At 39.5% G+C, this 27,709-nt stretch overlaps 1 protein-coding gene across 1 annotated transcript in view; it reads left to right on the forward strand.

Annotated features, from left to right (window-relative positions):
• The window catches only part of DOCK2 (dedicator of cytokinesis 2), a 500,577-nt gene that overhangs the window by 34,059 nt on the left and 438,809 nt on the right, over positions 1-27,709 (forward strand). The window contains exons 3-9 of the mRNA XM_054038081.1: positions 5,826-5,866; positions 11,864-11,919; positions 12,302-12,398; positions 13,580-13,728; positions 17,601-17,736; positions 19,971-20,125; positions 25,820-25,901. Coding sequence (XP_053894056.1) covers positions 5,826-5,866; positions 11,864-11,919; positions 12,302-12,398; positions 13,580-13,728; positions 17,601-17,736; positions 19,971-20,125; positions 25,820-25,901 — 716 coding nt within the window. The remainder of the gene's footprint in view (positions 1-5,825; positions 5,867-11,863; positions 11,920-12,301; positions 12,399-13,579; positions 13,729-17,600; positions 17,737-19,970; positions 20,126-25,819; positions 25,902-27,709) is intronic.

The raw sequence follows: 27,709 nt of genomic DNA on the forward strand, positions 1-27,709 counted from the left end.
CCCTCATTTCTTCATCATGCAGCTTGTAAGAGACTGGTTCCCACCCAAAACCACAGCTGTGGTGGTTACACTTGCATATACACTGTGAAGGAAGAGAAGTATTAGACAGATGTTTTATAGTGCAAAGATTTAATAAACAAAACTGCTCCAGAGCATCTCGCAACAATGAATTACAACATGGCTTGTGCAAAAGTGAACTCTTTGTGGCTCTACTACTCAATTCCCAATCTATCCTGATTATAGCAGGTAACATTGGGTCTAGTTCTGCTCTCATTGAAACTAGTGGGAGTTGTAAATACACAAGGTCCACAGGACCAAGCTACTAATTCATCCATGATGACAGGTTTCTACCCCTTTTCCTAAAGCTGGCCTTAAATAGGAACTGGAAAACATTGCTACTGTAGTTCAGTGGTGTTTAATTTTTTTCTTTTTCTTGTTTAAAATGCCATCTTAGGACACAGAAAATACAATTAAGAGGGGAAGGCTTTATTGTTCTGCACATTTGTTCAGCTGCTGTTCAGTTATGTAAGTTATTACCAGACGCCATAAATGTGAACACTGCTTCACAAACCCATGAAGCACAAGGTTGCAGCCTGTACGGGCTGGAGTATAATGCAGACAAAACACAAATGAAATATGCTGAGGAATGAAAATGACATCAGACAGTGCTGGAGAGGAGATCAATCTTGGAACGCTAAAATAAACAGGTGGATTTTAATGAGGAATTTGAAGGAAATTGGTGGAGCCATGGAGGAAGATGAAGGTATCTTGAAGTATGGCATGAAAACAAGGGGGAGGCAAAGGGAATGCATGATGAGCAGCTAGAGCACAAATATTTTCACTAGTAGACTGGAGGGTGGCTCTTTAAAAAAGCACAGAAGTACTGACCCACAACCTCCCTAGAACCTGCAAAGTTTAACTATAGAGCTGATGGGAAATTGGAGAAAGTGTGAACCTGATAGTTATTGCACTAACCTGGGATGTGTGAGACCCACGTTCAAGTCACTGGTGCAAGTCTGGTAGGGTAGGAACTACAGCCTGCATCTTCCACATCCCAGGTGAGTGCCCTAAACTCTGGCAATCCTGGGGCTGGCGGTCTCTATTTTGCACAAAAAAATTCTAGGGTCTCAGTTTTCTCCCAGTGCAGAACAGGAAGCTTCTTACAATGAAAATTTTTCTCAGGATGGGAAAAAACGTTTTATTCACAGCTCAACTTGATTGTCCTTTCCCTGCCTGCTTAATTTGAACCAGACACTGTAACCGTGGATGGTAGTTAAAGTGATTTCTTTGTTTTTTCTCGTTTGAAATGAAAAACCAAACACATTCCAAAAATGTTTTAACAAACCAATTTGACATCCTCTTCCCCCACCCCAGTACACTTTTTTCAGCTGAAACTATTTGCTCTATTAGGCCCAAATTAACAAATAGTTTTGGTGCACCAAAAATATATATTTTGCAGCAAATTTACTAATTGACAAAAAAAAAAAAAAATAACACTAGCTCTAATGGTAGATCCACAAGCCTGTTCCAGTCTATGCCTCCCTACATGCCTCCTTGGAATGGATATGTATGAAGCTATCCAAGCCCAACTCATTCCAATGGGCAGAGCTGAACTCTTCTCTGGTTGTACAGGGCAACAGGGTCTTGGGAAAGGATGTTGGTGTATGCACTACTAGTGTTTGGTATGTCTTGATTTGAGGGGAGAAATGTCATTCCTTCTCATCTAAAAAAGAGATCTCATGGCTCTAAAATGGAGTTGAGCAAGGGATGGTGATGGGCCCATTGGGCAAGAAATGCATCCCTCAGAAGTGACTGGGGATGTGACAGGTTTGCCAGAGCCAGTGGAGCATTCCCCCAAAGCAAGCTCCTTTTAACTTTACAGAGTCAATTGATGTCCTACTCAAGGTGGCCACTTGGGCTTTAAATTCTACTATGTAAAACAAAATTTTCAAAAAGTGCGGTCAGAATTAGGGCCCTGACCTGGCTGGACTTCTGGGTTAAGATGGGAGATCTTTCCTTTTGTTGCCACTTCACCCAGAACTGCTCCTGGAGGAAGTAGCCAGTCCTTCTTACCTTGCCTGCCTTGCCAAGATTTACTTCTGCCCACTCCCAGCCCTTCTAGCTGCTGAAGAACAGCTTTGCATTGTTTCCACTAGCCATTGATCCTGGATGGCCTCTCTAGGCAGACTTTGGAGGTCTAAACTTGCTTCTCTTTTCCCCCAAAAGGGCATCAAAATGCTGGGGCATCAGACGTCTGGTAGGCCCTGTCTCAGGGGAAGTGGAGGTAGCCTCCTAAATATCAGTGAGAATCAGGCCTCCTGCAGAAGATGCTTTCCTCAGCCTCCTCTCATTAGTTAAGACTAGAATGGACCCTTTCCACAAATTGTTTTGTATGTGTGTGTGTGTGTGTGTGGGGGGGGGGGGTTTGAAGAATCCTCAGACACATCTGTTTTCTCACCCCCCATGTCCTTTCAATTAACCCTCTGCAGAGAGGTAGAAGGTTCCTTTGGGCTGTGCCAACCTCTTTTAATATTGTGGTGACTGGGAGATAAGGAATTCATTTACTTGAGGTTTCCCCTCCCCCTTTCCTGGCTTCTATTTGAGTGTACAGCAAGGCTTTTTAAAAAAACACAAACACTTATCTTTTTTACAGTGATTTGCCTCATGTATAGTTTAGTCTAGAGTATGTTAATGTTCTGTCTTGCATTCTGTCTGCTGTACAAGGCCCATTAGCAGAACCCGGGAAGCAGTGCAGTGCTATTATGCTGAATAACAAAATAAAACAAAATTTCACAAAGGGTTGTTGTCATCTGTCTGAATAAAATTTAAAATACTCAGCCCTTGACTTGCTGTGAAATTTGTGGTCTTCTCAAAACAGTTGCTCAATGAGGGAAGTGGAATCTTTCATATTGTGTAAGTGAGGAAGTTAGTCTTATTCCAGATATTTTGAAAGGTATGTCCTACTGCAAATTGTAGCTGATAAGCATAAAAAAAGCGTGTGTGTGTGTGTGTGTGTGTGTGTGTGTGTGTGAACAGATTTGTTTACTCTTTTATGTACATGCATCTGTAATGCAGACTTTGCCCAAATCGCATATACAAAAAAGCTCATATGATGGTGTGCAGTCATGGCGACTGTGTGCACCAGTGATGAATGATGCATGAAATGGGGTTTTTGTGCACACTGTTGTAAATGGGCATGTAGATTATGTACAACTACTTTACTCAGTTTTAGATTTAGGGTGGGATATTCATAACTGCTCAGTGTGGGTTTAATTCTGTTTCTGTTGCACTCAGTGGTAAAATGCTCATTGTGTACTATCAGACCAGAGTTACACTGGCACTGAGCACTTATGAAAATCCCTCTTTTGAACCTTTGTTTTAAAAACTGCAACTAAATTGATCATTAGAATATTGCTGCTTCTAATTTTTTTTATTTAGTAGCTTAGTTACAAGAGTAGGAGTGCTGCTGTTCACAACAAGAGTGCTTTATATGGAGATTGGCAAACCTTTCTGTAGTGGAGCATGTGAACTAGCAGCTAATGTGCAGTGGCCCTGATGTCTTTGGTGCTAGAAGCCAATTAGCACCCTTTTGTGACCCCTACTTGTTATGTTCACAGGGTTGTAGGTTAATACATCTTAATGCAATTCAAAACAAGAAATGAAGTACTTGTGGGGAATTTCCATAGTGAAACCAATTTCTATTACATCTTAAGAAAAGAGGGCCAGGGTAATCATTTTGGCTTCATATCCTGGCTATTAACAGCTCTGTGAAATAGTTAACACAGACAATTAGTAACCAACTGTGGCCTGCTGTCTGATGTACATAATAACCAGATAGAATCCCATGCAAATTAGAGGGGATCCATATGAGCGTATGGGCCTGTTTGTGTCAATCAGATAGCAGGATTGGGGCATATTTGGACAAAGCAGCTTTGAAAGCTCAGTGGGCCCAGTTTCTCTGCCAGATATACTATGACCTGTAGTACGCTTTTTGTTGAGGGTGGTGGCATAGATCTCTTTTGTTTGTTGTATACGTTCCAAATTGTATTACAGCATAACATTTAAGTTTCAAACTACTTGCAAAGTCCCATCCCAACTTTATTTTGGTATAAATGGGGCAAGCCCTTTTTTATTACAAGTGCAAGATGAAATTCTGCTTTTTTTTGATGAAAAGAGAATGAGTCTCATGCTGACGAATTGAGTAAAACCTCCATGATGGTCCTGCATTTCTCAAAGCTCTCACTTTAGCTCTATGTATTTGAATCTTCCTCTCAACTATCAGGCCTCGGTAGACTTTTTTAAGCAATGAGCGCACAGAGGACTTGCTTTTTGTACTTTGTTGGGAGTGATTGAATGTTTGAGAGCTATGTGATTAATAGTGGGTTTAGAATGTCAAGATGTTAGTATGCCTTGTATTGCCTCAATACCTATCTCTATTGATTTCTGCAGTATTGCTTGTGTAGTACGTTCTATCATCCTGTTTTGCTTATTTCGTTCAGCTGCATATCAGAAGTCTTCAGGGTTAGTTCTTCTTGCAACAACTACAAAATGTTGATGTTTAACAGTGGGTGGGGCATACTTGTTTCTGTCAGTATCCAGTAACCAGATATTCATAGGTCACATCTTTGTCTGAGTAATGACAAAGGTGAAGCAAATCAAGTCTTGGGAATTGTGGTGACCTAGATTACCTGGTATACTGGGAACATACTAGACTAGACCCACAAGTCTGAAAACTTAATGGGTTGTTTTAAAACTAATTTGTTAGATGAGAGCAGAATGTCTCTATGTACATAATGCAAGCTGCTTTGAGTAAATGCCGATTAAAATTGTTACAAATAGCATTGCTGTAGGCATCAAATAAAGTAAAAGTTTAATAGAGCAGAAATGGGTGAAGAAGGGATCAACAAGAAGAAAGATAGCAGAGAAGAACAGAACAGAACCAGCAATCAAGAGAAACGATGCCAGTAGAAAGTAAGCTTAAGGAGAAGTAGGGAGAAGGCATTAAAAACATTCAGGCATTCACAAAAAATGGTATGAAGGGGAAAAATCTGACTAGCTGAATTTATTTTGTCTGCAACACTAGAGAAGCAGACTTGGAATGGAGGTAGAAGTGAATGCATGTTGGTTTGACACCTTTTGGTTTAATTGTTCTAGCTTGCGTTTGATATATTTAGTACTTCATAGCTTTGTGTTGAGTTCAGAGTTGTGGTTTTCTATTATATATGCCTACATGTAAAGCCACTCCTGAGAAAAGAACAGCTTTTATTCTTCTTGCTCAAAAGAAGCTAAAACTCCCTACAACTTTTTTTGAGTGTCGTCTTTTGCAGATTTTTTCCTTGGGTCATAATTTTCAGTGCTTACATGAAGGGACCATGGGTGGAAATGGTATCATCAATTAAAGACTAAGATACCACAAAGGGATCAGATTTGAAAGTTTTATGTTTAGTTCCTACATACGGGGTAAATGGGCCTTGATATGCTACACTTGGTTATTTACAATAACCAGGAATAAATGGGTTGGGAGTACAGGATGTGTCCTATCCCATAAACACCGGGTGACCAAATATTGATCCAAATTCATACAAGGGGAGTTACTCTAATGGGTGCTTTCTGGCCCACACTTTGGTTTTGTCTAAACACAAGAAATGGAGGGCCTTACGTTTTTAGATGTACTATATTTAATCTTGAACGAGCTTTGCTGTTACTTTCCATGCTTTATTATGTTACACGCAATGATGATGATAAACATCATATGAATTTATTTTTGTGCAATTTATGCAAGTATTCCGTTGTACTGAGTTCTGTTCTCTTCTCGATTTTTCCAGATTGGTACAAAGGATACCTAGTAAGACACAAAGGGTTCGAGGTAAGGCTGTACTTTACATTCTTGTAAGATTTTATGCTAAAAATAAACAACTTCACTTCTTTGTGTTAGTTTATTTCAGAGCTGTCAAAGAATCAAATCCTGATTAAATTAAATTAAATTTAAAAATTAATGGCGATATCCTGTCTCCTAGAACTGGAAGGGACCTTGAAAGGTCATTGAGTCCAGCCCCCTGCCTTCACTAGCAGGACCAAGTACTGATTTTGCCCCAGATCCTTAAGTGGCCCCCTCAAGGATTGAACTCACAACCTTGGGTTTAGCAGGCCAATGCTCAAACTACTGAGCTATCTCTCCCCCCTGATCAGTTAGCCCAACCACCTCATTCTGTTTTAGTTCGGTGGGACTCTACATGGTGGGTAAGGTGAAAAGGATTTGACCTGAAATTTGTTCTTAAATATGAAGAGAAGAGAAGAGAAGATTGTGTAAAACAAATCAAAGAGAAAAGAACGGCTGTGCCTCCAGGTCAAGAGCGCTGATGAAGATGTGACCTGAAATACTTGTTTAAAGTTAATTTGTTGCGAAATTGTAAAATATTGTAAGTGCTTCAGCATTTGTTACAAACATTCCTAAGCCCAGATTCAATATAAATTCCCATCAAGCTTCAAGTTATTGGCTAGGAATGACAGCACAAGTCTTAAACTGTAATTGTTTTGGTGTCTTGCGCATGTTTGTCAACATGGATGTTTCAGAGTTAGAATCTGAGTTCCTCAGTTAGCTTGTAGTTACTGTGTTAACTTCAACTTTCATTGTGTTATGAATTCAAACATAACACGTTTCAGTTATGACTTCCTGCAGGGTTAACTTGTCATTTGACATACTCAAGCACCTGAGTTCAGTAAAAAATACCTAGAGGTTTACTTGATTTTTATTGAATTTGTCACAGAGACAGAAAAGTTTATTTGGGGGTTTGAGTGGAGGATAACACAGATTTTTTTTTTTAAATAAGTCCACTATTCGGATAAAACACCATGCAGACTACTAGGGAGCAGTAGTCAATATCGCAAAAGAGATGAAATATTTGTAAATGTGATCAGCACTACCTGCATGTGTATGAAAGTCTCAGAACAGAGCTATCGCAGAAAATGAATATATCTGAGAAGTAGGACATTCCTAGTGTCAGTAAAGTGATGTTTGGGTCATTTAATATAAATGCCTAACCAAAATCCATGGAGGACCTTCTTAACAGGGTCTAATTCTTGTCCTATTTTCACTGCTTTGAGTAACCTGATCATTATGTTCTTAACAAGTTTCAAAACTACAGTCCCTAGGAGGGGCATGTTTCAGTCACTGGAAACTAATTATGCTGTTAATACTTTCTGTGGATCCAGGTGCACACTAAAATGGCAAACGCTATTATAAAGGAAATCCATAATCTTGTTAGTCTGGGGAAAGGGGACAAAAATCCTGTATAGCCACTCACAGGAGGATGCTTGAGGATCAGGGGATACTTTTAAAAAGTGCAGAAGACAACGTAGCCCACCTGCCCCTGAACAGATTGATCCATGAACATAAGATTCAGCATTGAGCTTGCAGTTTCAGTCAATAAGCCATCTTGATTGGGTGTTACTATGAAGTAAGTGTTCAGTCTATCATCTGTTGCTCTCCTTCATTTACTAGTTAAGTTTTTTGGTATTTGTCTTTGCGTCCGAATGCACCCACTTTTGGTCTAAATCTCACTTCATGTATCCTGAGTCTGCAGCTGGTTTAGCACACTTTCTTGTGACTTCTGGTCAAGATAGTCTGTGGGCAGTAATTTTAGCTATTCTCAGGCAGGGGGAGCCATCAGCTACAATAAGATCAAACTTGAGCAGCATATATCTCTATCCTTTTTCTTCAAATTTGCTGAGAACATTTTGCCCTGTGTTCAGATTAGAATATGTGAATGACGTAAACATTACTGCTACTTGGCTCCGCCAAAACTGGAACAGATTTGCATGTTTGTTACCAGCTATTTACTTACTGCTCTGTGATGTGTTTACATGGACATAATTACAACTTTAATGTTCTTAGATTAAGCAAGGAACTGTTATCCAACAGGCATCTTGTAAATTGTTTTACAAATACCTAAAGAAAGAATCTTAAACTGAGAAATGAATTACTCAGTTGGCAGGTGAGATCCAAGTTGGCAGGTGAGATCCAGGTTAAAGGTATTGTATAAAACTTACCAGACTCCTATAGGTTTGATTTTCTTTTATTAAAGTGCCCGTGGTGTCATGTTTTAAGCAAGTGAGTATCATAGACTCTAAGGTACATCTGCATTGTAATCATCTAATCTGACCTTCTGCACATAGCAGGCCACAGAACCTCACCCCCTCACTCCTGTAATAGACCCCTAACCTCTGGCTGAGTCACTTGAAGTCCTGTATCAGTTATGGTATCAGTGCAAATGATGTTTTCTTTATAAATATGTAGAATCTATTTATTTGTGTTCCATCTGAGCACTAAAAATAATAATGCTAATAGTAGATGTGTAGGCCACCTGACTCCCCTGCTGCCATTACTAGCTGTTGCAGGTATTATGGAGGGCCCTCCAATGCTCAGGTACTGTATCAAGAACAGGAGGTGATGCCTGCTGGTGCAGTAGCAGCACCTCAGCAGAATCTTCATGAAGAGAATAGGTTGCTGTCTGCATGTGTGTTGTCTAGATCAAGGTGAGGAAGCAGAGTCACTCCTCTTTCTCCCCATCCCCTCACCCCCCTTGACATTTGAGCTGCTCCCTTTTTGAAGCTTCTCCTGCCTCAGGAGTTGCTGTTGAATTTGGTCCTTCATGCTGATAATGACTTAACAGACTAAAGTGAACCTGAAAATCTTGCTTTTAAAGTATAGACCAGAACTAGCCACTTACTCATCCTTACCCTTTTTGAAATTCGGGTCAGTGAAAATTTGCATCCAGATGCACTTGAACTATTTGCCTAAAATATTCTGAATTGGGCCAATAATGTTTCTTAAACAATTTGCAAGGTTTTTTTACTCTCTCCATTCTTTGAACTCTCTTGTGTTGAGCGTTATACCCCAAAAGAATTGTATATGGCTGTCTTTCTATCAAATGTTGTACAACTAATTCACCAAAATGTGCATATTAAAATGAATATTCATTAAATTGGGGGGATATTGAACAGTATATTACACACTGCCACAGACTTGCTATCTGATGGGAGGGGGCCATTTATCATAAGACATATATGTATAGAGGTGCCTAACTGAGCTTGCATGAGCTTAATGCTAGCACTTCCTAATATTTGAAACTGAGATCTCAATTTCTTTAATGTAGATTTTTGTATATAACCTACTTTGTAAATTCAGAAACCTGCAAAGTTAAGTGCGCTGGAGACTCCTCTACATAGTATTATGAGACCTTCCCAATGAAACAAAAGGGCCAAGAAACACTGATGAATGTATTCATCCTCCACCACCTTCAAAAAAGAGGTGAACTGTTAGGATGTACGCTGCAGAAGAGGCAGCAGATGAGATTCCGTTACTCAATATGTGTAGTACGACAATCAGGAGGATAACAACTTCAGTTTCCAGCTTGAGCCAATCACTGGGCAAGAGAGCTGTGATATAGAAAGCCAGCACATCATCTTTGACTGACACATCAAATCTAGCCAAATATGTTCCAGAGGTTTAAAATTTAGTAAATCTCCAAGTTGAAATCTAGAGTGAGAGCCATTTGAAATTAAAGGGTGTTGCCAGGAAAGTCTGAAAGGCTTAATTTCTGGAACATATTAGGCTACATTTGATGTGTCAGTCACAGATGATGTGCTGGCTCTAATCCCTTCAAGTCCAAAGAAATCCTAGCTCTGTTACCATATCTAGGCATATCAGCAGCTTTGCTTGCTAACGTGAGGGAGATTTCTTCCTCAAAAGACCAGACTGAGAGAGTCAAAGGTTCCTTGAGGATAACATGCAAGAACTCAGTTGCCGCAGTGCCAGTATGTATCAGATGAACTAACCTTGCCTACTCAGCAGTTGTCTGCAGAGATCAATTGACGATAAGAAAATCAAATCTGTTTTTTGAGAGAAATCCCTTGCTAGAGCATGTGCCTGGCACCTTGCTAGACATTACTGAAATCTCAGTTGTTTGTGGGCACATCTGGTTGTGGATGTAGAAGGCATATGGTCAGTTTAAATGGCTTCCTTTATCCATAAAGTGTAAGGAAGGGACGCTCTTTCAGTTTCATTCAAGAAACCCTGCAGATTCCTCACAGCCTTAGCCCCATACTGTGAGCTTAACGTTTTGTAGGGTGGTAGGGACAGGCTATTTGTCACAAAAGCCATTTATTGGGCAGAGGTGATTGTGTCCACTAAGTCATCGTCTTCCCTTCAGACTGTTGCTCCTTCACTTCAATGGAAGTGTCGATATATACGCTACCATTTCTGTCGTCTGTTTCCCTCAGACCACTAACGTTGCTGATTTTGTCCAGATATGTTTATAGATACAGTTTAAATACTGAAGGGATTGTTGTGATCATCTAGTTTGATTGCTTGTATAACGTGAGCTACAGGACTTGCCTGAACTAGAGCATATTTTATAGAATTAATCCAATCTTGATGTTCGTATCAACATCCTTCCGGAATTGAGGACTTTCAATCTGAACACGTGATTCCACTAGCAGTTGCACCAGTGCCAAATACAGAGATAATATAACCTTCCTGCTCCTACTTGGGATGTCTGTGTTCATACATCCAAGGATCGCATTAGCTCTCTTGTGGCCACAGCATCGTACTGGGAGCTTGTGTTGAGCTGATTATCCATCATGAGAGCCAAGTCTTTTTCAAAGTCAGTGTGTCCTAGGATAAAGTCTTGTAAGGATGGCCTATTTTCTTTGTTCCTAGGGTCTGACTTTTTACATTTGTTGGTCTTAAAATGCATGTTGCTGGAGCCCTGCTTACCAAGTGATTCAGATTACTCTGTGTCAGTGACTCTTCATTATTTACCACTCCCCCAATCTTTGTCACCTGCAAGCTTTATCAGTAATTTGCTTTTTTTTCCAGGTCACTGATGAAAAGGTTAAATAGTGTAGGACCAAGAAGCAATCCCTTCAGGATCCCTCCCCAAAACATACCAGCTTGATAATGATTCCCCTTTTAAGAAAGGCTATGCTGGGTAAGACCAATGGTCAATCTAGCCCAGTATCCAGTCTCTCATAGGGGCCAGTGCCAGATCCTGCAGAGGAAATGAACAGAAGAGTGGAATTTTGAGTGATCCATCTCTTGACATCCAGTCCCAACTTCCAGTAGCTGGAAGTTTAGGGACATCTGGAGTATGGTATTGTGTCCCTGACCACCTTGGTTTACAATTAGAAAAATTAACATGACACATGGAATGGATTGAACACTGGCTAACTGACCTATCTCGAAGTATATCATTCTAGTTGAATCAAAATCTTGTACAGTACCAAGTCAATTGATTTTCATAAATCTAAGTATTCACTTCAGCACCATTACTTTTATCAACCAAACTTGTGATCTCTTAAAAATATCCAGTTGTAACCAAACAATATTTATCAAAGTTCCTATAAATAATGACTTGTTTACTTCTCAGAAGCCTTGTGAGTGTCTTGGGCAGGAGGGGTGACTACAGATACTTAGTGTTTTGCAGTAGGAAGCCTTTGGGGCACAGTAAAAATTGCAAACAACTGCCTAAGGAGCAGCAGAATTGACATATAAAGGGGAAATGTCCATTTATAGTACATCACCATTATGTGTGTACTTAAGGGGTCTATTTTATCTTATTGTTGCAACAAAAGTACCACCAGCTATGTGTTTGAAGTATAAATAACTTTGGACCAAAACCCAGGGTTTGGTTGCCTCATTGGAGGACTTCAAGGCACATTTATGGTCTGCTTTCTATGGTTAATAAACAGGGAAAATGGTAATGGCATGGTGTAGTGTTTTGGAATAACTTGAATTTATTGTTTTAAGAAACACTGGAGTAGAATGACAAATGTGTGTTGTTTTTGGTTTTGTTTCCAATAGGGAATATTTCCTAAATCTTTTATCCACATCAAAGAAGTTACTGTTGAAAAGAAAAGGTATTTCATTGTCACTGTTGCATTTGGTTAACTGACATTATTGAATTTTAGACTGCTTCTATCTAAAATGAAAGTAGATATCTACTTGGTACATGACTCTTCAGTTTATACTGGGCTTTTATTAATTGGGAAGTGGGAATGGAATAACTGAATTGTGAACACACTTGCAACCTCATTAAAAAGGAATAAAACTATCTGATTAGTTTTAACTATACAAGCTAAGGAGACAGAGAACGTAGGTATTAATTGTCATTTAATCTTACTAATGGATGGATCATCACTGTCTAAGAACTAAGTTCTAGGACATTAAGTGAGAAATACTTCACTGTTGGTTTGTTAGGTTTTAGTCATGTTAATTTGTCACTTTTTCCCCTCTCCTTAGAAATACAGAGAACATAGTACCTGCTGAAATTCCATTGGTGCAAGAAGTTACCACTACATTATGGGAATGGGGCAGCATTTGGAAACAACTCTATGTGGTGAGGGGAAGTTTTTGCCATGTTAGCTTTTCCAAATTAGATGGAAGATTGGCGAGAAAAATGCTTGATATCCAGGGATGCTACATTATGCATGTTAAATAGGCTTATTTATATGTATCAAACTGTCATTGTAACTGCCTTTGTTTTATTTCTGGAATACAAGGTGGGATTTGAGAGAAGATTTAATTAAGAAGTGATCTCTTCATCTGAGTTTTTGGGTCAATACATTGTTCTCCAGTAGTATTAAAATAAAAGACATAGCTTGCAATTGTTGCTTAGAAGTAGTTGAACTTCATGCTATTAGATAATTAGTCTCCCGTGTCTGGCTCATTTTGCATAATATATTTGGCCTGTGAAGTACGTGTGCTTCAAGGAGGAGGAGGCAAGAAGATCAGGAAACGTTCAATAAACTTTTTTCGTCTGAAAATGGGAAATTGTCAAAACTGACACTTGTTTGTTGGGAAGGTTTCTCTGGGCCAGGATAGAGCTTTTGTAGACATGGGGAGGATGAGATGGGGAGAGACCAGAATAGCCAATTTTTTAGGACACTCATGTTCGATTTGTGAGACCTCGATTCAAGACCCTCTTCCAAATATCCTCCAAAAAGGCAGTCAGTCTCCACCTTGCCAACAATTCATTCTTGTTATGCCTCTTTGTTATATTGAAGAGCCCTTTTTTAGCATTCAGTGTTTTTCCCTCTGCCCCAGTGATGGTACTTGGACTTCGGCAGGAGACTTGATTAATCTCCTTTTTGGTAAACTAAACAGATTAAATTGCTCAGAGTAGGGCATTGTCTGCAGTCTTTGAATAGTTTTTATGGTTCTTCTTTGCACCTTCTCCAGTTTTGCACTTTAAAATTAAGCTGAACACCAGAACTGTGTGCAGTATTTTGATATTGGTCTAACCAGTGCGGTATACAGATGTAATATCACCTCTCTTATTCCAGTTTTCTAGCTGGGGCGTTCTTCTCCTGCAGAATTAGCTCCCTTTAAATAACACTGTAAAATGCACAAAACAAAACTACTCCCAACCTCCATCCAATCACACAATTACCATCCCCGGGCTTTGAACCCTTAGCAATGTAGAAGTTAAACTATTTTGAATTGAATGCAATTCAATGAAGGACAATGTAGGAAGCTGAAATGAAACCAAGCCCTAAATGTGAACATTTTGTATTTCAGGCAAACAAAAAAGAGCGGTTCCGGCAGGTGCAATCTATGATGTACGACCTAATGGAGTGGAGGTCACAGCTTCTGTCGGGAACACTGCCCAAAGATGAACTGAAAGAACTCAAACAGAAAGTCACATCCAAAATTGACTATGGCAACAAGTACGTTTTTCCTTGTGCTAAACGAGTACTGGGAACAGCTCCTTTATTTTCAGACATGTCACTGGTATAGAGTTGGGGGCAATTTTTCCCTGCTTCTATGTCCCTAGCTTGCGAATACTGGGTACCTACCCATCCTTTTTGGCAGACCACTCCCCTACGATCCCTGCTGCAGCAGCAGACTCCATGTTCCCTTGCAGTCATGGTCATCCTTTCTTGAACAGGGCCATCCAGAATTTTCAGCTGCTCCCCTATTTGGAATCAAACATTTCAGGATGCATGATCTCTGTTGCTTATGCAGACACACAGGCATATTAGAAGGATCAGTTCTAGGTTGGGCAGTTTTCACTCCTATTCATATCCACTTAATATATTCAATCTGAACATGTTCACACATGCCTCACAAACAAAGGCAAGCTCCAGTCCCATTCAAGATACCTGGTGGTTGTAATACCATGCTGCCACCTGAACAAAGGTGCTGAAATGCGATGGTCATAGGTAAAATATAAGAACCTGAAGTGAACAAAATCCTGATGAAGATGACAAGAGAAAAAAATAATTTGAAGTTTCCAGGCCAAGCCCATTAAGATTGAGTCAGTTTGAGAATCTGGTAATACAAGTGAAATATCTGTGGGTTTGATGGTAGCTTCACATGTCACTGGTATAGAGTTGGGGGCAATTTTTCCCTGCTTCTATGTCCCTAGCTTGCGAATACTGGGTACCTACCCATCCTTTTTGGCAGACCACTCCCCTACGATCCCTGCTGCAGCAGCAGACTCCATGTTCCCTTGCAGTCATGGTCATCCTTTCTTGAACAGGGCCATCCAGAATTTTCAGCTGCTCCCCTATTTGGAATCAAACATTTCAGGATGCATGATCTCTGTTGCTTATGCAGACACACAGGCATATTAGAAGGATCAGTTCTAGGTTGGGCAGTTTTCACTCCTATTCATATCCACTTAATATATTCAATCTGAACATGTTCACACATGCCTCACAAACAAAGGCAAGCTCCAGTCCCATTCAAGATACCTGGTGGTTGTAATACCATGCTGCCACCTGAACAAAGGTGCTGAAATGCGATGGTCATAGGTAAAATATAAGAACCTGAAGTGAACAAAATCCTGATGAAGATGACAAGAGAAAAAAATAATTTGAAGTTTCCAGGCCAAGCCCATTAAGATTGAGTCAGTTTGAGAATCTGGTAATACAAGTGAAATATCTGTGGGTTTGATGGTAGCTTCACTCATATTTTGATTGCTTCTCACTGATGCAGAGTCACCACTGCATAGTCCAACTGGCAAGCACAGGGCAATACAGGGGCAGAGCTGAGTGGTGTTGCATTGCCTGAGATGCGAGTGAGAGCTTTGCAAACCAGTTTCCACTGTTGGGTGGCAGACTTTTTGCCTCTGTCCATTACTTGTACCTTGAACTGTTGCAAATGGTTCTGGTAGTGGCAGTTCCAGGGTCTGTGTATGATTGAACATCATGGGTTGTCTGTGGCCTGCATTTACTGTAACTTACATAACCGACACTAGGTGACAGGGAAGTGTGTACCTAGCCTACAGTGATTGTACCCACAGAATCAGGGATTAAATTTCCCTCTGGTTCAGATGGGGGAAAGCTATTTTTTGTAGGGAAAGAGGTGGTTTGCTTTTACTCATGGTAGCTTGTTTTCATTTATGGAGTGAGACACCTGTTCTGATTCAGACACTGCTGGTTACCACTGTACCATGTTTCTGCTGAGTCTACCCACGAGTTTATGTGGGTGTAGCTCTTAATATAAACATATTCAGCAGTTTTCCATTTAGGTCTAAACATGTTAGTTTGGGGAGTTTACATTGAGCTGGATCATCTGAGCTACAATGTTGCATAACAAAGGTTTCAAATTGATGAATAATGGGTTTAATGACCCCTGGGGGCAAATTGTGCATTCACAAGGCTTGAGTAAGCTACACAAAAGTAGAAAGCATGAGTAATTAATGTATGAAACAGACATTTTCACAAATGTATCTTGTGAGCTCTGATTTAATTCAGAGGAAAGTTTTTTTTTCAATTGATATCTTTCGGTTGCTTTTGTCAAAATAGATGGTAGTGTTTTATGTTGACATTAACTGAATTATTAAATGGAGGTCTTAAGACCCTGCCCCCACTCCAGCTTCAAATCCTCTACCATCTGTAGACTCAACGGAAACATGATGCAGGTGCAGAGAGAATATTTTCTTCTTTTCAGTCTGTTTAGCTAGTTCAGTTCAATGACTTGTTCATTCGAAGTTAAGAAACCAACTGGAAGTTGAAAAAGGAGGAAAGCTTGTTTTCTTCTTACAATATATGAATAAATACTAGGTGTAAGGGGATGACATCTAATGGTTTTAAAATCTTGAAGGATATGGTGACCAGACACTGAGTTCAATTCATTAACTCAAGGTAATAATTCCTTTGTATAACCATTTTTAAATGAAAAACATGTTTAAGAAAAAAATACTGAACTATCTAGCACTTTTATGATAGTTTTACTTAACGTTTAAAAATGTTTTTTTACATTTTAATTGAATTCGCATTTCCATCCAAATAGAGCTTAACGCAAATCACAAGGAAGAAATTAAATCATTTAATAAATAAGAAATTCACCATTGTTTAACATAATAAAAATGTAAAAAAAAAGCATCTGAATAAAATAAAGTAAGCTATACAGTTGCCTAAATAAATGTGTATAGATATAGTGTGTTGTCCTGGTTAGCAAAAAGAAGCATCGAATGTAGTGTAAAGACCATTGTTAGTTACAAATAATATGTTTCAGTGATTCCCAACTAATGAGAATCAACCTTTCCTTTGGAAAATAACTAAAAAGTACAAACGCAAAAGCTGATTAAAATCAATAATTTAAATCAGGGTTCCCTGCTTGCTGATTGAAATCACGATGACAATTGATAATTTAATGGCTTGAATTTAAATCTGTTGGCCCTGGGGGTGTTGGGGGAGAAGGGTGTCAGTCTGAGGGGGGCAGTGAGGAATTGTTGTGGGCACAAAAGAGGAGTGAGGAGGTGCTGGGGCAGAATGGGTCACCTGGGAAGTTGCTGGGGTGCCAGAAGAAAAGTGCTGGGGCACAGATTGTTTGTTCGTTCCAAGGAGAGCAGGGCTCTAAGAACAAGCTAGAAACTGGAAGGGGGCAGACTTCAGTATATGGAAGACACACCTATGGTGAGGTGCGTGGAGTCTGGAGAGAGTGAGACCCTGAGTAGAGAAAGAGGGAGACAGTCTGGTGGAGGGGAGAGTCAGTGGGTAAGGGATCTGGAGAGGAGGAGGAGAGTCCCAAGACTATCATGGAAGGACCAAGGAGAATGGAGAGGGTGGGAAATGTTTGGCAGAGGAATGGAATTTGGCAGAAAGGGCAGAAGCCAAATGGACAACACTGAGAGGGTGGAACAGGGTGACATGAAATTGGAGGGGACAGACAGAGATACTTCATCACTCTACTGGGGAAGGTTTATACCCTAATAAGGAAGAAGAGGCAAAGTCTTCATGAAATCTACTAGTGGTTTGGCTGTTGCTCAATTTTACATGATAGGCACTTGGATTCTATAGGGATAGGTGGCAGTATAAAACCCTAATATGGGTCTGTAAAGGGAAAACCAAAGCTTGAAAAAAACTATGGGAAAAGATTTTTTTTTTATAAGTATCTTCAACAAAACAGTGTCATCAGATGTATTACTTAAATTATATATGTCCTCCTTGTTTTATTAGACTGAACTGACTGCTTCAACATTCCAAACAGCTTATTATGAATCCAATTTCAAAGACCGTCAGTTGAATATAATTTGTTCTAGAAGAAAATAACCATGTCTTATGGAGTGCTTCTTTTTTAATCTCCACAGGATACTTGAGCTAGATCTAATAGTTAGAGATGAAGATGGAAATATCTTGGATCCAGATAAAACCAGCGTCATTAGCCTATTTCATGCACATGAAGAAGCTACTAATAAAATTACAGAGCGAATTAAAGAAGAAATGGTATGAACAGTTTGCCAAAATTGGCCCTTTCTTTCAGAAAGTGTTAATTTAGTTTACAAGGTGTTATCTGTTTGTTTAAACTTGATCCTTCTCACAGTAAAACCAATGGAAGTTTTGCCACTGATTTAAAGGAGCAGTTTCTGATCCCTAGTTGATAAATATGGAACATGTCACCTCAGCTGTAAATATTTACTTTGTTTTACCAGACTTTGTCAAAATTTGCCTAACAGTGACTTCAGCTTGTTTCTCCATGCATTGAATAAGATGAAAAAGTGCAACTGTTGGTCTAACCCAACAACTGAAGAATAGACATGAGTGTTAGTGACTGGAACTGGATTAAATACATGGGCCAAGATATCAAAACTCAGTGCCTAAAATAAGATTCTCAAATGAATGGCAAGGCTCCGATGTGGTCTGACTTCTACAACTGCTGGTTTGTAGAATTAGAACATAAGAACAGCCATACCGGGTCAGACCAAAGGTCCATCTAGCTTAGTATCCTGTCTTCTGACAGTGGACAATGCCAGGTGCCCCAGAGGGAATGAACAGAACAGGTAATCATCAAGTGATCCATTCCCTGTCACCCATTCCCAGCTTCTGGCAAACAGAGGCTAGGGATGCCATCCCTGCCCATCCTGGTTAATAGCCATTGATGGACCTATCCTTTATGAATTTATCTGGTTCTTTTTTGAATGCTGTTATAGTCTTGGCCTTCACAACATCCTCTGGCAAGGAGTTCCACAGGTTGACTGTGCATTATGTGAAAAAATGCTTCCTTATGTTTGTTTTAAACTGTTGCCTATTAATTTCATTTGGTGGTCCCTAGTTCTTGTGTTATGAGAAGGAGTAAATAACACTTTCTTATCTACTTTCTCCACACCTGTCATGTTTTTATAGACCTCTATCATATTCTCCCTTTGTCATCTCTTTTCCAAACTCCTCAGACGGCAGTCGTTCCATACCCCTAATAATTTCTGTTGCCCTTTTCTGAACCTTTTCCAAGTCCAATATATCTTTTTTGAGATGGGGTGACCACATCTGCATGCAGTATTCAAGATGTGGGCGGACCATGGATTTATATAGAGGCAATATGATATTTTCTGTCTTATCTATCCCTTTTTTAATGATTCACAACATTCTATTTGCTTTTTTTGACTGCCACGCACATTGAGTGGATATTTTCAGAGAACTATCCACAATGACTCTCATATCTTTCTTGAGTGGTAACAGCTAATTTAGACCCCATCATTTTATGTGTATAGTTGGGATTATGTTTTCCAATATGCAATGTGTTTTTCAGTTGCTGCTCCTATTGAATTTTGGCCACTTACCTGGGATTTAGGAGCTTTATTTAGTTACCAAGTCTTGAAAATACTGGTCATGGGATATAAGCTACTGACAGTTAGTTGGTCTGACTGAGCCAAAACGTTTAATGTGTATGAGAGAGGAAGTTGGTAAATTTAGCAACTCTTGGTATGCTTGCTGATAATGTCAAGGTCTAAATGATCAGAGCACACAAATAATTTGCAGTCACATTTTAAAACATGGTTCACATGATTACACTTCATTGTCTTTATAAATATTAAATGTATCCTGAGAACTATCAAGTGATGTAAGGTTTGGGCTTTTTTTGCTTATTAATCACAATGTAAATAAAATGAGGCATATGTTAAAGAAGAAAAAAACGTTTGAGTGAGTTATGAAATCTCCAAATCATGACTACTGTGAATAATGTATCATAAATCAGTATTTAATACCACATGCCTTGTTGTCAGTCAGAAGCTCAGTTGAACAAACAATGCTCCCCAAATATGGAAGGGTCATCAGTAAGTGATACGAGACAGATTAAAGCCCTGCTAACCTGAGTCACTTCTAGAGAATTGTATTGGTTTTTTTCTTTAAACATGCAGTGATGCAAGGTGCAAACACTGATTAAAACATCAAAGGGACTCATATATACTTACTTTAAGGACAGTCCAGGAACAGATTCGCTGCTCATCATCTTGTTCATACAGGCTGTGTATCTTAGGAATGTTTGGAGCAGTGGTTAGGTGCTAGAAAAGATTGTAAAGTGTGATAAATGTTTTAGGCTAAATTCTACCCTACCATGTTGCTTAAATTGAGAGCAGAACTGGGCCATTTTCAGAAGAACCTTGAGTATAGAGCAGAAAGCGCAGGTCTTGCTGGCATTCAAATTAGTTTGGTCTAATTAATAATTTTCTTCCTGTGTGTAGTCAAAGGATCAACCAGACTATGGAACGTACTCCCGAATCTCCTCATCCCCCACCTACAGCCTTTACGTCTTTGTAAGAAACTTTGTATGCCGAATAGGAGAGGATGCAGAACTCTTCATGTCATTATATGATCCCCAGAAACATACAGTTATAAGGTAGGCTATATTATTTTCCCCTGAAGAATGAATAGTAAAATGAGTTGGTCAAACTGGAGGGGCCAATGCACACACAAAGGGGAAAACTGTACAAAAAGGTTTTTTAAAGGAAAAACCACATGCACTGCTGGAATCTAGTGATGCTAGACTGGCGTATTGTGTAATAGCAAATAAACTATATTGAGAGCAAATGGACCAGATTGTCTTGGCTTGAGTGTGCTTTGAAATCTTAAGTGACTGCTGATATTGCTTCAAAGCTGACTGATTTCTGCATTGTGTGGGATTTCTTGAGCAAATATTAATAAAATGTTAAGTCGGTTTGTTTAGAGTTTGTTCAGTCTTCGTTTGGAATAAACTACTTGCAGTCAATGTAGCAAGTGAGGCATCAAATTTTGTGAGTTCTGTATGACTGGTCTAAGTCCAGCCTTAGCCACTCAATCAAAACAGTAACACATTTGGGCAGAAGCTGAGCTGATTGTTCAAATTTGTAGAAAAAATAAAAGTCAAGGTCACTGTTATCGCTGGTAGGCAGACAACCTCGAGGCAGCTACAGAGATTCAGTAGATGGACAGTTCGCTGCTGTGAAAAATGTTCCTTTGTCTCATTGCCAAAATAGAAGCTTTTACAACAGGCAATGGAGAAAACAAACATCTGACCATCAGCAGCTAAAATGTGTTTGATTATGAAAGTTTCCATCACCTTGACTACCAGTGCCTAGGTGATTAGTATGGAAGAAATTCTATTGATGGGGAAAGCAGGGGATTATGTTTATATGTTGGACCATATAGGAGAGTCAAATAATACTGGATTTCAGGATTAGGACTGGAGCAGTAGAACGCATACGTAAGACGTACACACATGCTCCCTTTCTATTGAGCAATTCTTATATTTGGATTATAAATTTAATCTGACAAATTCTCAGATTTGAAAGTTGCTGTATTGGATTCATTCTTTGACGAGTTGTATGCTTTTGGGAAGAAGTTTGACAAAACTAGTAATTTGCTGTAAACTTGCATAAGGACACTTTCTCCTTTCTGAATGGGAAGACAGCAAACAATGGGTAAAATTTAAAAGGGGCAAATCCCTAACTGCTGGAGTCTGGTGCAGGGGAATCCAGTAGAGTTCCAGCTCTTTGCCCTTGAGATCTTGGCCTTTGTGGCTTTGTAGTGGTGCACTCTGGGCAAGGCCTTCTGCTGCTACAGAGAAGGCGAGAGGGTGGTGGTTGTTGGTAATGGGATAGCACCTTTAGGCCCCTCTGTGCTAGCACTGTAAATGCATGTAATAAAGAAGACAACCTTTAATGCCAACGAGCTCACTGACCAGGCACATGGGGCAACAGGAGGTGAAAACAAACAAATGAGGGCTGAGAGGAGAAAAAAGAAGCACTGAAACTATTATTTTAAGTATAATAAACTGCAGTCATAGGACACTCTCTCGCTAGTCACTGTTCAGAAATTAGTAGGTATTGTAACCAGGTAAATTCAAGGAGAACAATGTAGTAGCATTGCCATTTTTCATTTGGGATTTGTTCCCTATTGGTGGAGTCAGTCATGATTGTCAGGTTTTCACTTATGTGATTTTTCTTAATGTTGTGTAAAAGAAGCTTCAAACTTCAGCTATATCATTTACTAAACTGAGATCCTGAAGAAAAGGGATTGTGAACCGCGAAAATGAAAGGACAGAAGCTATTTACTTCTGTAGGGTAGCTCTTGCAGAAATGCACTAAATTTTCTTTGTGATTTTTATGTTTTGAGAGCAAAATCCATCTCTAAGTGTTATATAGATGGCTACCAGTCAAGCTCTTGAAGCTAAATAAACTGGTGCACATTTCCGATCAGCAAGGTGCCCAAAACACACGTTTGTACTAGATATTGGTGGTTATATCCCAAAGTAAAAAGCAACAGAGGGTCCTGTGGCACCTTTAAGACTAACAGAAGTATTGGGAGCATAAGCTTTCGTGGGTAAGAACCTCACTTCTTCAGATGCAAGACTGAAAGCTTATGCTCCCAATACTACTGTTAGTCTTAAAGGTGCCACAGGACCCTCTGTTGCTTTTTACAGATTCAGACTAACACGGCTACCCCTCTGATACTTGATCCCAAAGTATGTAATTTTCATTGACATGTAACTCTGGGGGAAGGAGGACAACAGAAACTTTGTATTTGAAAAATAGTACAAAGGGAGTGTTAATTTCCCAATTGATATTTTGTAAATTTCTGTTCAGTATATTTCTTTGACATGATTGCTTGTGGCTAATAAAATGAGTAATTTGCCATTTGACCTGATAGAAGTGTGGTGCTACTCTGTGGACAGTGTGTAACAAACAGTAGCTTCTATTATGTATGCAGTGTTGTTGTAATCATGTCAGTCCCAGGATATTAGAGAAATAAGGTGAGTGAAGTAATCTCTTGTACTGGACCAACTTCTGTTTGGTGAAACAGACAAGCTTTTGAGGTTACCCAGAGCTCCTTTTCAGGTCTGGGAAACATTCTGAGTGTCAAAGCTAAATACAAGGTGGAGCAGATTGTTTAGCATAAGTAGATAATTCATATTTCAAGGGACCATTCAAGATGAAGTGGCCCAATAACACTCTTCCATTCGTTGGGCAGGGGGAGAGGGGGTAAGGAAGCTGAGGGGGGTTATAAGATCATTGTAATAAGTCATAAATCCAGTGTCCATAGTCAGTCCACAACTTTTAGGGGCCAGCAAAGTTAGGAATTGTAGCTTCCTTTGGCATTTTGTTCAAGATAGATCAGGGATACCTCCAGAATTGCCTGTGATAAGAGTGAGGAGTCTTAAAATGATGATCAGATTCAGATTTTACTTCCTACATTGCTCTGAAGTGGACCCCTTCCCACTTTAATTTAGACCTCAGTTGATCATGGTAGCATTAACAGAGGTTACTGTTATGCAGCCATACCATGGAGGAGACAGACCAGTTTGATGTTTGGTTCTTCCTTTGGATTATCTGAATGAAATAGCCGCTATACTTCTTGGTGAACATTTTGTTCTTAATGGGTGTTACTCGAGCAGTGCTTTTTAACTTACTATATTTTTGTTGGGCTTAACTCTATTAACTTCTCAGTGGTTGTTATGCCTGGAATAAAATGCTCAGAGAAATTTAGAATTGTAGCATTGTGAGATTTAAGAGTCTGAAAAGTGGTCCTGTTAGGACCAGTGCCATCTAGATGAACTACATACATGTTGAATTGCTTACCTCCAAAATGTTACCATGCTGTATTCTATTCTATTGAATTTATTTTTAAATCTATCTTACATATGATTTTTTGTAGGTTCTATTATATTTATGTATCATAATTCTCCTTTCATTGTGGGGGTTTCTCTGTCTGTCTTAGTCTTATTGTGTTCTTCTCAAACAGCCAATTTTTAACAAAAATCATCCTGGATAAGATTTCAGTATTAAAGATGGAGCCAAATCCGGCTCACCTTAGACAAGCAACAAGCCATTTGCTTCAATTGACTCTTGATGTGAGTAAGGTGAACTCGTGTTTTGGTCTTATAAAGAATTGTCTTTGAGCATTCATCTTGAATTCAGTCACTCTGTAATGAAGAATGACTAAACATTAATTTTGATTATGTTTTGCTGTTGACTTTGGCTCTCTGAGAACAAGAGAATTAGCCTTACCTTAGCCAATACCTTATTCAGCAAGCAGTAAGTTAAAAATGTCAAGGTAATGGAGAAGAGCATAACAAGAACCAATGGCTGGAAGTTAAAAACAGACAAATTTAAGTCAGAAATAAGGCAGAATTTTTTATTCCAATGGTTAATCACCCTCACTGTTAAACTACCGAGAAAAGTGGTGGGTTCTCCATCTCTTGATATCGTCATATCAGGGCTTGGATACTTTTCTGGATGATATGTTTTAGCCAAAACAAGTTATTGGGCTCAATACAAGAGAACAATAAGAAATCCTATTGCTAGTATTATTCATGAAGTTTTACAAAGATGATCGAATGGTCCCTTTTGGGCTTAAAAATGTAAGACTGTAACTGGTGGTAGATTTTTGTGTGTATGTAAGGAGAATTGGTTTTAAAAATATTTTGTTTCATTTTGATGGAGTGTTGTACTATTTGTAGGGTTGAAGGCCAGAAGGAACCATTACTTCACTAGTCTGACCTCATGTATTTCACAGGCCATTAAATTTTACCCAGATACCTTGTATTGAGTCCAATACACTTTAGTCAAACAAGTATCAGAGGGGTAGCCATATTAGTCTGGATCTATAAGAAGCAACAAAGAGTCCTGTGGCATCTTATAGACTAACAGATGTATTGGAGCATAAGCTTTTGTGAGTGAATACCCACTTCGTCAGATGCAACTTATGCTCCAATACATCTGTTAGTCTATAACAGAGGTCCGCAACCTCTGGCACGCGGCTCGCCAGGGTAAGCACCCTAGCGGGCTGGGCCAGTTTGTTTACTTGCCACGTCGGCAGGTTCGGCCGATCATGGCTCCCACTGGATGGTTCGCCGTCCCAGGCCAATGGAGGCTGTGGGAAGTGGCGCGGGCAAGGGATGTGCTGGCCGCGGCTTTTTAGTCAAACAAATTATCTTCCAGAAAGGCATTCAGTCCTGATCTGAAGAAGACTTCAATCTATCCAGAATTCACCACTTCTCCTGGTAGTTCATTCCAAGGGTAATTTGAGGTGGTAAAAAAAAGTGTAATCATAATTACTTCGTTGAAGTAGACTTACTCCATGGAAGATGAAGTTCATTTCTTTGTTTTGGCTTTCAAATGAGAGGTGCTTTCCCTGGGACAGGGGTGGCTCCAGGCACCAGCGCAGCAAGCACGTGCCAGGGGAGGCAAGCCGCAGGGGGCGGCCTGCTGGCCGCTGTGAGAGTGGCAGTCAGGCGGCCTTCGGCGGCATGCCTGTAGGAGGTCCACCGGTTCCACGGTTTCGGCGGCAATTTGGCGGCGGGTACGCCAAAGCCGTGGGACTGGCAGATCACCCACAGAAACGCTGCTGAATCCGCGTGACCGCGGAATGCCCACAGACATGCCGTCGAAAGCCGCCTGACTGCCATGCTTGGGGCAGCAAAAAACATAGAGCTGCCCCTGCCCCGGATATTTCCATCTGCTCTGAAGCAGACATTGGCCTTCTGCGCTTATGCAATCTTGGGAGGTTGGTGGATGTACTGTGATGGATTGGGCTTCTACATTGTTTTTTATTCATGCATTGTTGCAAGGAGTGAGAGATACTAGTTACTTTTTGGCACATGTGCAGGAGCTGGACTTGTCAAAATATGTTGTAGGTTTATGTTTACAAGTGATTAAGTCTTCTGTGTTTTAAACTTATACATTCAAATAGTCAAACAAATATTAAAAATTGATAATATTGGGCTGATAAAGTTTTCATATTTACTCAGATAAAATAGAAATGGATTTTTTTTTGCTTTGTCTTTTAAAATGATTTTGGATCCCTGTTTTTGGGCACAAAAATGGCAGCACAATATTTTCTTTGGGATATGTACTTAAGAAAAAACTTTCAGTGACTGGAACAATGCCAAGAGTGGGGGAAATGGTCAAATCATGCATTATGAATCTAAAGATGTGGTACTGTATGGTATTCACCTATGTGTTGCGTGTTAAGCAGTACTACAGTACTTAATGACACATGGTGAAGAATTCTGTTAAGTGATATTAACAAATTATTACTTTCTCTCTTTAAACAGTGAAAATTACTTGGTGAGATGGGGGAGTAAAGGTTTTCCAAAGGAGATTGATATGCTCAACAATCTGAAAGTGGTGTTCACTGTGAGTAAACAGTCTTCATATTTGACTAGATTTTGAACTTGCAAATAGGATTCTCATTGCTAATGGTCACTCCCAGAATTTTTTTACATGTTGCGGGAAGGCTTGAATGAGCTCAGAAAGGAAGTTAGTCTGAGTAATTCAATGGAGAGGAGCACTTGTAAACTAACTCTGTTTAGTCCTGAGTTCACCTCCTGGTATGTCATGTTTGATTAACTTGTCTTACTACTTAAATGATTTTCCCTTCAAGTCCAATTAAGTTGGCTCATTACAAGTTATAATTTTAAGGTGGAGAATGTTTGTGCACTCTGCTTATGGTTAGATTAGCAAAAGGGTATATGAATGACTTAGTAGGACAGACATAAATTATTTAGATGAAGCTGTTTGGCATTTATTCATGTCTCTGATTTGTCAAATTATTTGGCAAAAGCTAATGTTCATACCATTACTGATGCAAATATCAAAATCCAGTAGAATTTCATTACTAAACCTGTAGACAGATGTTGTATAATAAGCAGGGGGATGTAGATATAAATCAGACATTCATCTTGCAGAACAGTAACCAGTGATTCATACTATAAATATATAAAGAGATGAAGACATCACTAAATCGGTGTCACTGAATATTAATGAGAAAATTTCTAACCACCCTGGGGACCAACATAGTGACTTTGTTTCCCCAATCATATGAACCTGAGGAACCTTGGAAGATCCTTCATATTTGGAAATTCTCCTTACAAGGTTAATGGGAACTTACTAAAAATGATAAACAACCATGCATATATGAGTAAATTATTTTCATGTAATGTTAAGAGTTTAACCTACATAATGTTCATAAATACTCAGAGGTGAAAATAAGTGTTGGATGATGCAGTTGTGGGAGGAGAGAATTTCTGCAATTTTTTGTCTACTTTTAGAACCACATAATTTTGAGGCTCTATAATGTCCCTTCCAAGTGTGTCTCTAGTCTATTGAGAGAGCTGCTGCTCAAACCCTAATTCAGTATCATAACTTGAAGCTGGGGTTAAGGCCAGCTTCACTCAGCAAAACATTTAAGTACCCATGATTAACTTTAATGGGGCCTAATGTGCTTAAAGTGATGTTGAAAGTCATATTGAACAGATTGAAGCCACAAGCAGAGAATATTATCAATGAAGAACAGGCTAGCTTTCATGCTGGAAGAAGTACCACAAAACAGATTTTCAACCTTCATGTGGCATGAAGCTCTCTGGTCAACCATGAAGAAGTACAATGTTGGTTGTAAGCTTATTCTTACCATTAAACAATTGTCTGCCAAGGCCAGCAGAGCAGTTCCCGTCAATGGCACAATAGGAGAGTGGTTTTGCACCACTGTTGGAGTCCGGCAAGGCTGCCTTCTTTTGCTTACACTGTTCAACATCTGCTTGGAGTGCATAATGACTGATGCCCTAGAGGATCACATATGCACAGTCAGCATTGGGAGGCAAATAATCTAAAATCTTCGGTTCACTGATGACATTGATGGCCTTGATGTGATGATGAACTTGCTAATCTTGTGAAATGATTGGATGAAACCTCTGCAAAATACGGCATGGAAATCAGTGCAGAGAAAACTAAGCTGATGACAAACAAACATGACAGGATCAGTTCACATATCACTGTCAGCAGTGGCACCTTAGAGACTAACAAATTTATTTCAGCATAAGCTTTCGTAGGCTAAAACCCATTTCATCATCTCTAAGGTGCCACAAGGACTCCTCATTGTTTTTGCTGATACAGACTAATACGGTTACCACCCTGAAACATATCAGTCAGTGGAGAAGAGCTGGAGA

This window comes from Malaclemys terrapin, chromosome 8, assembly GCF_027887155.1.
Source record: "Malaclemys terrapin pileata isolate rMalTer1 chromosome 8, rMalTer1.hap1, whole genome shotgun sequence".
NCBI lineage: Eukaryota > Metazoa > Chordata > Testudines > Emydidae > Malaclemys > Malaclemys terrapin.